The 12,896-nt window shown below is 35.4% G+C and overlaps 1 protein-coding gene and 1 long non-coding RNA gene across 6 annotated transcripts in view; one reads left to right on the top strand and one right to left on the bottom strand.

Moving 5' to 3' along the window:
• The window catches only part of PATJ (PATJ crumbs cell polarity complex component), a 762,329-nt gene that overhangs the window by 20,773 nt on the left and 728,660 nt on the right, over positions 1 to 12,896 (top strand). For all 5 annotated transcript variants that reach the window (XR_014794340.1, XM_084876078.1, XM_084876077.1 and 2 more), the window contains exons 6-7: positions 4,173 to 4,353; positions 6,428 to 6,556. Coding sequence is in view for 4 of the 5 variants with exons in the window: in XM_084876078.1 (XP_084732204.1) it covers positions 4,173 to 4,353; positions 6,428 to 6,556 (310 nt within the window). In the remaining variant the exon portion in view is untranslated. The remainder of the gene's footprint in view (positions 1 to 4,172; positions 4,354 to 6,427; positions 6,557 to 12,896) is intronic.
• LOC311618492 overlaps positions 1 to 12,896 on the bottom strand; it is a 700,613-nt gene that overhangs the window by 463,140 nt on the left and 224,577 nt on the right. The window lies entirely within an intron of this gene.

The following is a 12,896-nucleotide window of genomic DNA, read 5'->3' as shown; positions in this document are numbered from 1 at the left end:
TCCTCAAGGCTATGTGACATCCCTCTATTGCACTTATGCCTTTGTTTTACTTTTTAAGGGGTATGTGCAGGCCTTATATTTTGTCTTTATTTGATTTCAGGTTTTTAGTTTATTATTTATTTAAAAAGCATGCTATTCATTATGCCATTTCCACCTGTTAGAATTATAGCAACAGTAGTACCACTATTATAAAAAGATTCTCAGTTAATAATAATTCTCATTCATGAGAGATCAATTCTAGTCTCTCAGAAAAAAATATATTTCCATGATTTTGTATCTTTGTTCTGTCATCTAAGGCAGCATTTCCTCAAGTGTATTCTGAGGAAGCATAGCAGTGGTCAGATATCTTTGAGAAATTCTATTCTGTTCTTGAATGCTGCATGTATATAGCTAGAATAATCATATAACTTGTTGTCCAAGTTGGGACAGTTTTGGGAGTGAGAGGGTGTGTTATTAATAATGACACTGACAAGCAGCTATATATTAGGACTATGGGTCACTTAGCATTAATTTACTTAAGGCTAAGTTCCTTGACAGAAAACTTATTTAACTTTGATTGGCCCAACTTAAAAACATTATTTTAACTTAAAAAATTATTATTAGACAAACTGATGGTTGACAGATGGGAGGTGGATTGGAGACTGGGTGAAAAAGATGAAGGGATTAAGGAGTACAAATTGGCACTTGCAAAATAGTCATGAGGATATAAAGTACAGCATAGGGATTATAGTCACTAATATTATAATTACTATGTATGGTGCCAGGTGGTTATAAGACTTATCGGGGGGATTACTTCATAAGTTACATAAATGTCTGACCACTATGCTGTACACCTGAAAGTAATATAATATTGAATATCAACTATAATTGAAAACTTTTTAAATTAAAAAATACTATTGGGATATAATTCACATAACATAAATGTTAACATTTCATTTTATCTTTATTTTTTTAGTCCTCACTCAAGGATATGCTTATAAGGGAGAGAGAGAGAGAGAGGAAGAGAGAAACATCTGTGAGAGAGAACATCACTTGGTACTTGGTTGCCTGACTGGGAATGAACCCACAACCTTTCAGTATACAGGACAATGCTCCAATCAACTGAGCTTCACCAGCCAGGGAAAATGTTACCATTTTAAAGTGTGCAGTTTAGTAGTTTTTAGTGTGTTTTAAATAGTCCTTTTTGTAGTCAATCCTTAATGTCTCAGTTACTCTGTACTAATTAGGTCTGTAATTACAAATGAAGTGAGCAGGTCCAAAAAGAGGAGTTTGATACTTGAGCGTGTAAAGAACCCTGACCAAGGAGTCAGGTGGCTTCCCAGAGGCCTGGTGCTGAAAGGGACATTGGAGAGGAAACAGTGGGGTCTTCAGAGAGCAAGGCAGACGAGGAATGAAGAGAATCTCTTGACAAGTAGCCCTATCCAGTGATCACATATATCCCTCATCTTTAGAATGTGGCTGGAACTAGTGTGGGAGCTTAGTGCAAGATGGGTGAGAGGAGGGGCAGGAAAACGGGCCTGCCATGCAGGACCTTCCACGTTATATTAAATGGTCTTGATGACCAGTATTTTTTTTCTTTCCAGGACTTTCCACACAGAACTGTGTTATTTAAAGAGCTTACTTATTCATTTTTTTTCCCCACTCAAGGTCATGGAAATCTATTATTTCTGCTGGAATGCTTTTTTTGCATCTATATGACCATGTGATTTTTTATCTTCAATTTGTTTATGTGATGTATTATGTTTATTGATTTTCGGATTTCTGAACGTTGTGAGGGAAAGACAAGAATTAGGCTTCCCTTAAATGGAAAGTGTAAATATACACTGAGTGGCCAGATTATTATGATTTCTGAACGCATAATAATCTGGCCACTCAAGTGTGTGTGTGTGTGTGTGTGTGTGTGTGTGTGTGTGTGTGTGTGTGTTTTAGCGGCCCGGTGCATGAATGTGCATGGTGGGGTCTGGCCAGCCTGGCCAGGGGGAGGGAACATAGGCGGTTGGCCAGCCTGCCTGCTGGTCGAACTCCTGGATGAGGGGACAATTTGCATACTAGCCTTTTATTATATAGGATATACACTGAGTGGCCAGATTATTATGCATTCAGAGATCATAATAATCTGGCCACTCAGTGTATGTAGTATGGGGAGTTAAATTATAAATAATAGTAACTGGGGATGTAAAGTACAGCATAGGGAATATAGTCAATAATATTGTAACAACTATGTATGGTGCTAGGTTGCTACTAGACTTATCAGGAGGATCTCTTTATAAGTCATATAAATAAGTGTGTAACCATTATGATGTACACCTGAACTTAATATAATATTGAGTGTCAACTATAATTGAAAAATTAATAATAAAAACTTTGAAAGAAATAAAAAACAGCTGTAAAACTAATTAATTCAACTTTCAAATGCATCAGAATCATATTTTCTAGAAACCAGAAAATCTGAATGTGAGTAAATTAAGGACTAATTTATGTCAAATTTGTTACGTCCGGGTTGAAAAGATTCAAGAGTAGCTCATTCACTTGGGATTAATTAAGAAATTTCTCCTTTGGAGTTGGGGAAATGGAAGTGATTCTTGGATATTGTCCTATAGTGATCACATTTAAAAATAAATGTTTCTTTAGGACTAGGGAAAAGTTCACAAGTGACATTGCTTCTTCACAAAATTTTGCTGAATCTTGTGTGACCTGAGAAAAATAAGGGCAATGTAATGGATTTTCAGAATTCAAATTTATGAATTAGAATTCCCTGTTTTGAGGTAAATTCTTTCTCTGGGAGATTTTTATATTTTGAAGGTTAAAAAATGTAGTTTTTTAATGAAATAATCATGAACAAGAGTTTGTTTTTTTTCCTTTGGCTGTCTTTTTAATGGTCAATAAATAGACAATTAGCAAGTATTTTTGAGTTGGCATATTACCAGCGCAGGAGAGCCTATAAGAATAAACCTTGAGGAACTTTGCAAGATAGGTTTCAGGTATTACGTAAGGATCTCAATGGGAGGATTGGCATTGGGAATGAAAGAAGGAGATGGGTAGATGTGAGAGAGATAAACAAGGACAAGGAAGCATTGCAGTGATAATGGGGAAGCAAGAAGAGGCAGAGTGGTAGTTGGGAGATAGTCAAGCCAAATACAGTAAACCAGGACAGAGTAAATCTGAAGTAGTCTAAGGATGCATTGCATTTAAGAAATTAAAGAAAATGCTTCAATCAGGCTACATTTTTAAATAAGATGCTAGGCTTCAATTTCTGGCCTATAAGTAATTTCTGGATCATAATAGTGCTCAGTAAATATTGACTAGTAATGTTTTGTCTTGTTTTTCTTTCAAAAAAGATTTTGCTCTTATTAAATAGTCCCTTTTACCTTGGTTGGGAGATTGGTGCTTAGAAGGAGAAAAGGTGCCGAAACCGGTTTTGGCTCAGTGGATAGAGCATTGGTCTGCGGACTGAAAGGTCCCGGGTTTGATTCCGGTCAAGGGCATGTACCTTGGTTGCGGGCACATCCCCAATAGGGGGTGTGCAAGAGGCAGCTGATTGATGATTCTCTCTCATCGATATTTCTAACTTTCTATCCCTCTCTTTTCCTCTCTGTAAAAAATCAATAAAATATATTAAAAAAAAAAAAAAAGAAGAAGAAGAAGGAGAAAAGGGCTCAGAAACAGATTTGGAGGTAATGTCTGAGGATTCTCAAGGAGGGTTTGGCCTCTATTGACATGCTGGTGAGATAAAGCACAATGGGCTACTTCATTGTACTGCTGGAGAAGAGGTTATTGGTGAATTTGAGAATATAGTTTCCCTAGGATGGTATATGTTGAAGGCAGATTGGACAGGGTTCAGGAGTACAGGGTTCATGCAGTTAAGGGGGGACACTGTCTATACTTGCAAAACCTTGGCAGTGAAGCCTTGTATATTGTTTTTGCTTATTTTTCTAGCCGGATAGCTTTTAAAATGTATGTGTGTCGAGATGTATTACTAAGGTGGTTAATGAGCTAATAAATGCTTTGATGAAAAGCACTCTATAAAGTTCCATCATATAATGAAATAATTTGAATATATGTACTAAGTAAAGTATTACCATTACAAAAAAAACTGTTTAGCTTGAATAATAGGCTTTTAAAAGTCAGGATCTTATACCACTTAAAACAAAATTTTCTTTTATTTCACCAAGGGATCAAAGGTTAAAGGAAAATGATCAAATATTGGCTATTAACCATACGCCACTGGATCAGAACGTTTCCCATCAGCAAGCAATTGCATTGTTACAACAAACCACTGGATGTTTGAGTCTGGTTGTGGCCAGGCAACCAGTCCACCCAAAAAGCAGCACTGACACAATTCTGCCAGAAACAGTGAGTTGCAAATTTGGAAAAATACTTTTGAATTATGCTATTGCTTTTCACACCTGTGGAAGGTGTCATGTGACTTGTCATAGTTTAAGAAAGGTGGTCATATTTCCAAATGCAGCATTAGCATAGTAAATAAGATGTTTTATGGAGGCTTTTGGTTTTATTTTATTTTTTTTAAGTGTCCTGTGATTCTCCTTATTTAAGATTATTTTTTTAAATATAGAGAGCAAATTTAATAGTAGGTACAATTTATTTGGTAATGGAGTCTTGTGTTCCTTAGTGTTATAGCTAGTTAATTAATTAAGCTGAGAGTTTTTATTAGAGATTTATTATTGAATCTCTTAAGATTTGGTTATTTATTTCACAGACATTTCTGCAAATTATATTGGGTGTTTATAATTAGATTATTGATACTGTACAATTGTAGACTTTTTATGTAAGGATGAAAACGGTTCAAAAGAATAAAATTATATGTATCGTTTGGGAATCTTTAAACTTGCTTTATAGCATTTTACAGATTTTGGCCTGCATCTTCAGAATGCAAGCTAATAAATCTTATTTTCTTATAACACTAAGTGCTAGCTGATTTATTTACTTTTCATTCATTGGACAAAAGAAAAAATAGACTGTCTGGGTATAGTACAAGGTCACAACACAAATTAATGTGTAGGCATTTTCCTTATTGTAATCAGTAATATTTATACAGCGCAATTTACATAATAAGCAAAATGAAGCAAGTGGGGAATTGCTTAGCATAGTGGTTAAGAATAGGGGCTCTGGGTCAGGTTAAAGTGGGTTCAAGTCCAGTTCTTCATTTCCTGGCTGTGTCATACTGGGCACATTTCTTGACCTCTCTATATCTCAGTTCCTTCATCTGTGACTTGGAACTAATAACAGCATTTGCTTCATAGTGGTATTGGAAAGATTAAATGAGATTGCGAGTGAAGAGCTAAGCATAGTACCTAGTATATACTTTATGAGTACCAGCTGCTATTAATTCAAGCATATTTTGTGCATATTTTAGTAACTTTTCTTGCATCCCAGACACAAGATATTGTTTCAGATGTGAAATTATTAAATATTCCCAATAGTTCTGGTCATTTTCACATTGCATAGTAACTTTCCTTTTACCTATAATAAAAAAAACAACTAAGTGATAAGTATGCCCTATGGATTTGAGAAGGAGAATTTTCTTCTGCAGTTGGATTATGGGAACTTGATGTACATTTCTGATGAAAGCCTGCTAATTAGAGGGAAAATGTCATGTGTCATAGTCTGATTTGTATAATCCTAATGCTAATATCTTCAGTTGGGCCTACCTTTCCTCTTCCTCATAGGAGTTTACTAAATTAGTCTTATTGTCTTGTGTCCTTCTCATCATTTCCTACTTCACATTGCTGCCAGATTAATCTTCCTAAACCACTGCTCTGTTCCTTTCATTCCCTCTTCTAAAAACTTCAATTATTCCCACTCGCTTATTCAAGCTCAGCTTTGCTCTTACTTTTTTTTTTTTGCTTAAATGTCTTTTTTTCTCAGCAGTGGAATTAAAATGCCACATTTTCCTTCAAATTTTCCATAATTCTTGATTAGATTAGATTAGATTAGTCTTCTGGTCTGTACCACTTCCCCTTCTCCTCCCCGCTATCCCCCCCACCCCCCAAGTCCTTATAATACTCTGTGATTCTCTTTTAATTCAGATATATATATATATATATATATATATATATATATATATATATATGCTCCTACTAGGTGCTGGACACTGCTAGATCCTTGGGCATAGAATGAGGAATTAGATGTTTTGGTTCTGTTAGAGCTACAGTGTCTATGACCCAATATTCTGTCTTGTACTTTAATTATTTATGTTTTAGTTTGTCTCTCTACTGGATTATAAAAATCCTGAAGGGCAGGTATCATATGATGATCTTAAATACCTCTTAGCCTTTAGAAAAATTGTCTTGACTAATTGTATGAATGTTTAATTTGTTGTATATCTGTTACATTAGTAATTACTATACTGGGAAGCCAAGAAACTGTATGTTTTACTAACACTTTGGCTTTTGCCGTTAATTTGTAGGTTCGTTGGGGTCATATTGAAGATGTTGAACTCATTAATGACGGCTCTGGATTAGGTTTTGGAATAGTTGGAGGGAAATCAAGTGGTGTGGTTGTGAGGACTATAGTTCCTGGAGGGTTAGCGGACCGAGTAAGTTGATCTTTTTCGTTTTTATTTTGCTTTTACATAATTTAAATTGTATGGCTTGAAATTTAACTTTATAACATGTGTTACAATCAGAAGGTACAGTGATTATAAATAGTTGTCTCAATTTATGTGACAACTATTTATAATTTTTAATTCAAGTAAAATATTAAATATTACTTGAATTAAAAATTTTTGGCATTGTCAAGCAAATGACTACACTTTATTATTTAGCCCTGTTTGAACTGAAAGTAGGCCTTTTTAAAAAACTTACCAACTGTTTCTGCTTAGTTTTACATTGAAGAAAATATTTAATATATATTTGAAAACCTTTAGTTTTTGGAAATGAACTTAGAAATTTGGTTAGGACTCCACTTAGTAATGAGCCTATATTATATAGAATGCTCATCATAATCACAATAATATGTAAATTTCACTGATTAAATTGCAGTTATATACACATTTATTCCTTCTAATAAACATATACAAAAATAAACTTGATATGTAAACGCAGTTTTGAGGCAAATTCAGCCGTTGCCCATTTCTAAGCTAGCTTGTTCCATGTTGTACTAATTGTGGAGCTACTAATCTTTCTATTATGCTTCTAGAATCTACCTGCATTTATTTAGAGCAGAGACCTGTCGGGGTCACTGAGTGTCGTACAGAGGGTCAACATGATCAAAGCAAATTTTTTTGTTAATCCTCACTAGAGGATATTTTTTCCATTGAATTTTAGAGAAAGTATAAGGGCAAGGAAGTGAAAGGGAGAGAGAGAGAAAAAAAAAAACAAACATCAATGTGACAGACACATTGATTGGTTGCCTCCACATGTGCCCTGATGGGAATTGAACCCATGACCCTTCGGTGTGCAGGCTGACGCTCTTAACCACTGAACAACATCAGCTATTAATATTAAATGCTATTAGTTCTGTCACCACGTTGAAATTTGCACTGATGATATTAGAAGCAGTGGCAAACTAAAACTGTTGGTTCCGTAGTGTGCAACAGGCAGGGGCATCAAATTATTAGTAGTTGTTGTATTCTCCTCTACCATGTGCTTGCAGCAAAAAAGAAAAAAAAAATGCCAGTTTTACTTAAGAAAGTGCAATCACAATTATTAATTTTGTACATTTTGACCTTTAAGTGTACATGTTTTTAATATTGTGTGACAAAATGGGATGTACCCTATAGCACTTCTGCCATAAACTGAAGTATGATGGTTACTTTGCCTTAAAAATGTTTGTAAGATATAGTATTCACTTTTTAAAAAAATACAATATATATTTTATTGATTTTTTACAGAGAGGAAGGGAGAGAGATAGAGAGCCAGAAACGTTGATGAGAGAGAAACATCGACCAGCTGCCTCCTGCACACCCCCTACCGGGGATGTGCCCGCAACCAAGGTACATGCCCTTGACCGGAATCGAACCTGGGACCCTTCAGTCCGCAGACCGATGCTCTACCACTGAGCCAAACCGGTTTCAGCAGTATTCACTTTTTAAATACTAAACAGCCTTTTAATCTTTAAATTTTGTTTTATTTAAAAATTTTTGCCCTTATTAAAAAATTTGAGATGTAATTAATATTCAACATTATATAGTTTCAGGTGTACAATGTAATAATTTAATATTTACATATATTATGAAATGATCACCACAGTAAGTTATCCATTACCATATATAGTTTTTTTTTTTTCTTTATGATGAGAACTTTTAGAGTCTATTCTCTTAGCAACTTTGGAATATATAGTACACTATTATTCATTATAATCACTATGCTATTATAATCACTATTATATTTCTATGACATTTATTTTGTAGCTGGAAATTTGTCCCTTTTGATCTCCTTCACCCATTTTGTCTACCCCACCTTTGGGAACCACCCTGGAACAATATTTTCATTTTTTGAAAAAATATCTGACAGAAAAATTATGATCATTCAGACTTTAGTATTTGACAGATATCTTCTTGAAAATGAATGAAGTGAGCCTGTTATTTCAAGGAAAACAACTGAGAGCATTTATTAATGATGAGATAATTTGAACTTTCAAACAAGAGTTAGAATTTTGGAAAATTTGTTCTTTACTATGAGCTCGAATGTTTTCAATATTTAAAGAGTTCTTATTAGACTGTTGGTGATATTAATATTTTTAATATTTTATAATTAAATATATCAATATTTGGAAGGTCTTCATAGCTCTGTGAATCAGTATTTTCTGAAGACCAATGTGTGATATGACAAAATAATATATAGGTATAAGATCCATTCAAGATTGATCAGTTGATTTTATTTAATTATATATATATTTTTAATATATTTTATTGATTTTTTACAGAGAGGAAGGGAGAGGGATAGATAGTTAGAAACATCGATGAGAGAGAATCATCGATCAGCTGCCTCTTGCACACCCCCTACTGGGGATGTGCCCGCAACCAAGGTACATGCCCTTGACCGGAATCGAACCCAGGACCTTTTGGTCCACAGGCTGATGCTCTATCCACTGAGCCAAACCAGTTTCGGCTGATCAGTTGATTTTAATGAAACTGTAACTGAAAATTTTTTTAGATGTATTTTCTGATTCTACATTGCAAATATTCTTTTTTTTTTCTTTATTGATTAAGGTATCACATATTTGTCCTCAACTCCCTATTTCAATCCCCTACCCCTCCCCACTCCCCTATTGTCCTTGACCATTGGTTAGGCTCATATGTGTGCACTCAAGTCCTTTGGTTGATCTCTCCCTTTTATCCCCATCCTTCCTCTGAGGTTCAGCAGTCTGACCCGTGCATGGCTCCTTATCTCTGGGTCTGTTCTTGTTCATCAGTCTATGTTGTTCACCATTTCCCCTAGAGGAGTGAGATCATGTCCTACTGGAAATATACTTATAAGAATAGAAAATGAGACAAGCAATAATGGTTATGCTGAAAGGCAAATGAATCAGAGATGGAAGACCCTGATGATGCCTTGCCATAATAGCAGTCAGCAGCTGTGTATCACTGCAGGTTGCCCAGGACCAAACCAGAGAGGGTCGGACCTGTATTACCACCATTTGTCCACCATCCAGAACTGAAATATCATTGCTGACATATACACATAAGGAACTGTTTAACATTGAAATTGGGTCTCAAAAGAACTGTTGGCCCAGAAAGAAACTCACTACAGACTGATTCATTTGCCTTTCTGAAACTATTCTTTAAGAAACCACCACTTGTGGAGTTCTGCTGTATTATCAAAGAAGAATGGGTTGAAAAGGCTTAAAGTATTTCTCCATTTTCAAACTATGTATCTAATTGAAGCCAGATTTTTTTATATACCTCAACCGGTATGAAAATTCAGTTGTCTTCTTTTAAGCCAGATATTGAAGAGATTTGCAAAAATAATTTAAAACACCACTCTTCTCACTAGTTTTATATAACTTTTTAAAGAATAAAAAACACATACACCAATATCATCTATATTAATGTGTTAAATATGTAAATTCAAAGCACCATTTTCTAATTCAGTAGATATAAACAGTGATCAAGAGAGAGATATCAAAAAGCTCTTTTGACTTTCTGAGTAATATTTGCGGTATAATTGATAATAAATTGCACATATATAAAGTATACATTTTATTAAATTTTGACATATGTGTACTGGCAAGTCTAAGATCTGCAAGTCAGGCTAGGAGGCTGGAAACTTGGCAATATTTGAGATTCAGTCTGAACTTTGACATTTGTAGGGAGGTTCGCAGGTTTTCTGTTACAGTCTTTCAGCAGAATTTCTTCTCCAGGAAACCTTAGTTTGCTTTTGTTTGTGTGTTTGTTTGTTTGAATATATTTTTATTGATCTCAGAGAGGAAGGGAGAGGAAGTGATAGAAACATAAATGATGAGAAAGACTCGTTGATAGGCTACCTCCTGCACGCTCCACACTGGGGATGAGCCTGCAACCCGGGCATGTGCCCTGACCAGGAATGGAACCCGAGATCCTTCGGTCCATGAGCCGACACTCTAACCACTTAGCAATCTGGCCAGAGCATCCTTAATAGTTTTTAAGAGTACAAAGGGGTTCTGAAACCAAAAGGGCTGAGAATGGTCATTTTGTGAGTCTTTAAAACACATCTGTGACACAAAACAAACAGTAATCTTTGAGGATTTTTGTAAGGAATGAGAAATTGTGGAGTATTTTGGAATCTTTTCTCATATCCTTCCCTTCCTCCTTGCCATTTTAATAAGCCTGGTTGCTGGAGTAACATTTTTCAGGATGCAAAGTGGAATGGTTGTTGTGGAAAACAAAGGGTCTATTAAATTTAGAAAACACCAAGCTAAATAAAATCAAATAGGTTCCTTACTGTAAGAATTGTCTGAGCTTTTAATATCCTAATGTATGTTATGAATTTTCACAAGGAGAATATGATGTGCAGAGTTTCCCAAATGAATCCCTTTGAGACACTATTGGGCAAAGCCCAGGTCTGGTCTTTCACCCTTACTGGAAGGGCTTGTCACTCTTTTAGGTCATCAAGGAGGGGGTAGGGGTGTGCCTGTCAGAGTCCTAATGGAAAAGCAAGTGTTTATACCAGACACTGTTTTTAAGAATTATTTTCATATAATTTTTTTTTTTGCTTTTTATTTTTTAAATTTCTTTATTGATTAAGGTATTACATATGTGTCCTTATCCCCCCATTTCCCCACACACACTCATGCCCTCTCCACCCCCCCCCCCCTGCCCCCTGTTGTCTGTTAGGCTTATATGCATGCATATAAGTCCTTTGGTTGATCTCTCCCCCTTACCCCCACCCACCCTACATGCCCTCTGAGGTTTGACGATCTGATCGATGCTTCTCTGTCTCTGGATCTGTTTTTGTTCATCAGTTTATGTTGTTCATTATATTCCATAAATAACACAGTCATAAATCTTACTCCCAAATCATAGATATGGAAACGTAAGAAATTGCCCAAGGCTACCTAACTGGAAAATGACAAGGTCAAGATTGAGCCTGCAACTGTTTAACTCTGAAACCTGTGCTTTTCTTCTTAAATCTATCTATTCAAAGTTTGCCTTAATGTTATTCTTCCCGATGTACACCTATCTAGGTTGGTCATACCTACCTGTCATCAGGGAATATAGCCAATGGTAGGCGCAACAGACTCTTGACTCTTTCCTGTAGGGATTATGGTGAGACCCAACAGCAGTATACACATCTCTCTTCCATTCACCTCAGCTAATAGCAGGTAGAATCTCTTCAGCCAACTCTGCATTGTGGTTAAGTCTTTATTGTTTTTAATTAAAACGTACTGAATATGCAACTTCCATGGTAAGGGAATATGGATATGTTAGGTCATTAGTTCAGATGTGATCAAGATTGACCTTAAAGACATACTTACATTCTGCTGAAGGGGTTAATAACTACTACTTTCTTCAAAGAATGTAAAATTGAATGACAGAAAGTTAGAAAAACAAGTCAGTATTTTTTATTTCAAGGGTTTCATAAAACAGGCCCTTATGTTTCCTTTTGTGTACATATAAGTCAATATGTGTAGTTAAAAAATGATACAAAGTTGAGGGGATGCAGCAAAGAACACTTAACTGAGATTACTGTAGCCTGAAGAGGCATCAGAATTGGATGCATTTGAGGACTTCATTGCTGTAAGCAAGGTACGAGCCTAAATATTTTATATATTGTATTGGGTAAAATGCTCACAACTCAATGAGAAAGGAGTTTATTCCCATTTTGTTTAAAAAGGAGCTGAGATTTATAATTGACCTCTGGCCACACGACTTGATCAAAGTAGAGCCAGGATTGGGTGTTTCTGATGCCAGTGCCCTTACATGACCTTCTGTCTATTGCCTTGAATATTATAAAGTAAATGAAATGGAAAAGTATTGATTCATAAGAGTTTTTTTTTAGAAGCATTTATTGGAATCTATCTACAATAACCCATCAGTAAATGTAATCAGGGCTGATTCTATAGAAAGGAAAGTACATAGTATCATGTAAGAGGAGCTAAAACAAATAACAACTTCTTGTAATCTTCAGACACTCTCAAAAATCCACAGTACCCGAAGTACACATCGTTTGAGAATTCTGTTCAGTTTTGGCAAAAATTTAAAATTTTTTCAGCAGCTGGGAGTTTTTCTAAAACGATATTTCTAACAAGCAGTGTAAAACAACTTTGTTTTATCGAAATCGCTTTCATGTGGTCTGTAGTAATTCTAGGCAAATCAGGGACACTGAGTTACCCCGGTGTCTCACAAGAGGACTCTTACAACTCAGCCCCTTTAAAAGTTGTCATGAATTATTGACTCTTTGGCATGAGGCAATTAATATGAGTCATCATAACTATCTAGTAAACTTTAATACTAG

This window comes from Pipistrellus hanaki, assembly GCF_964339955.1.
Source record: "Pipistrellus hanaki genome assembly, chromosome: 2".
Taxonomy (NCBI): Eukaryota; Metazoa; Chordata; class Mammalia; order Chiroptera; family Vespertilionidae; genus Pipistrellus; species Pipistrellus hanaki.
The sequence above is the reverse complement of the archived record's forward strand: the minus strand, read 5'-3'. Positions and strand labels throughout refer to the sequence as shown.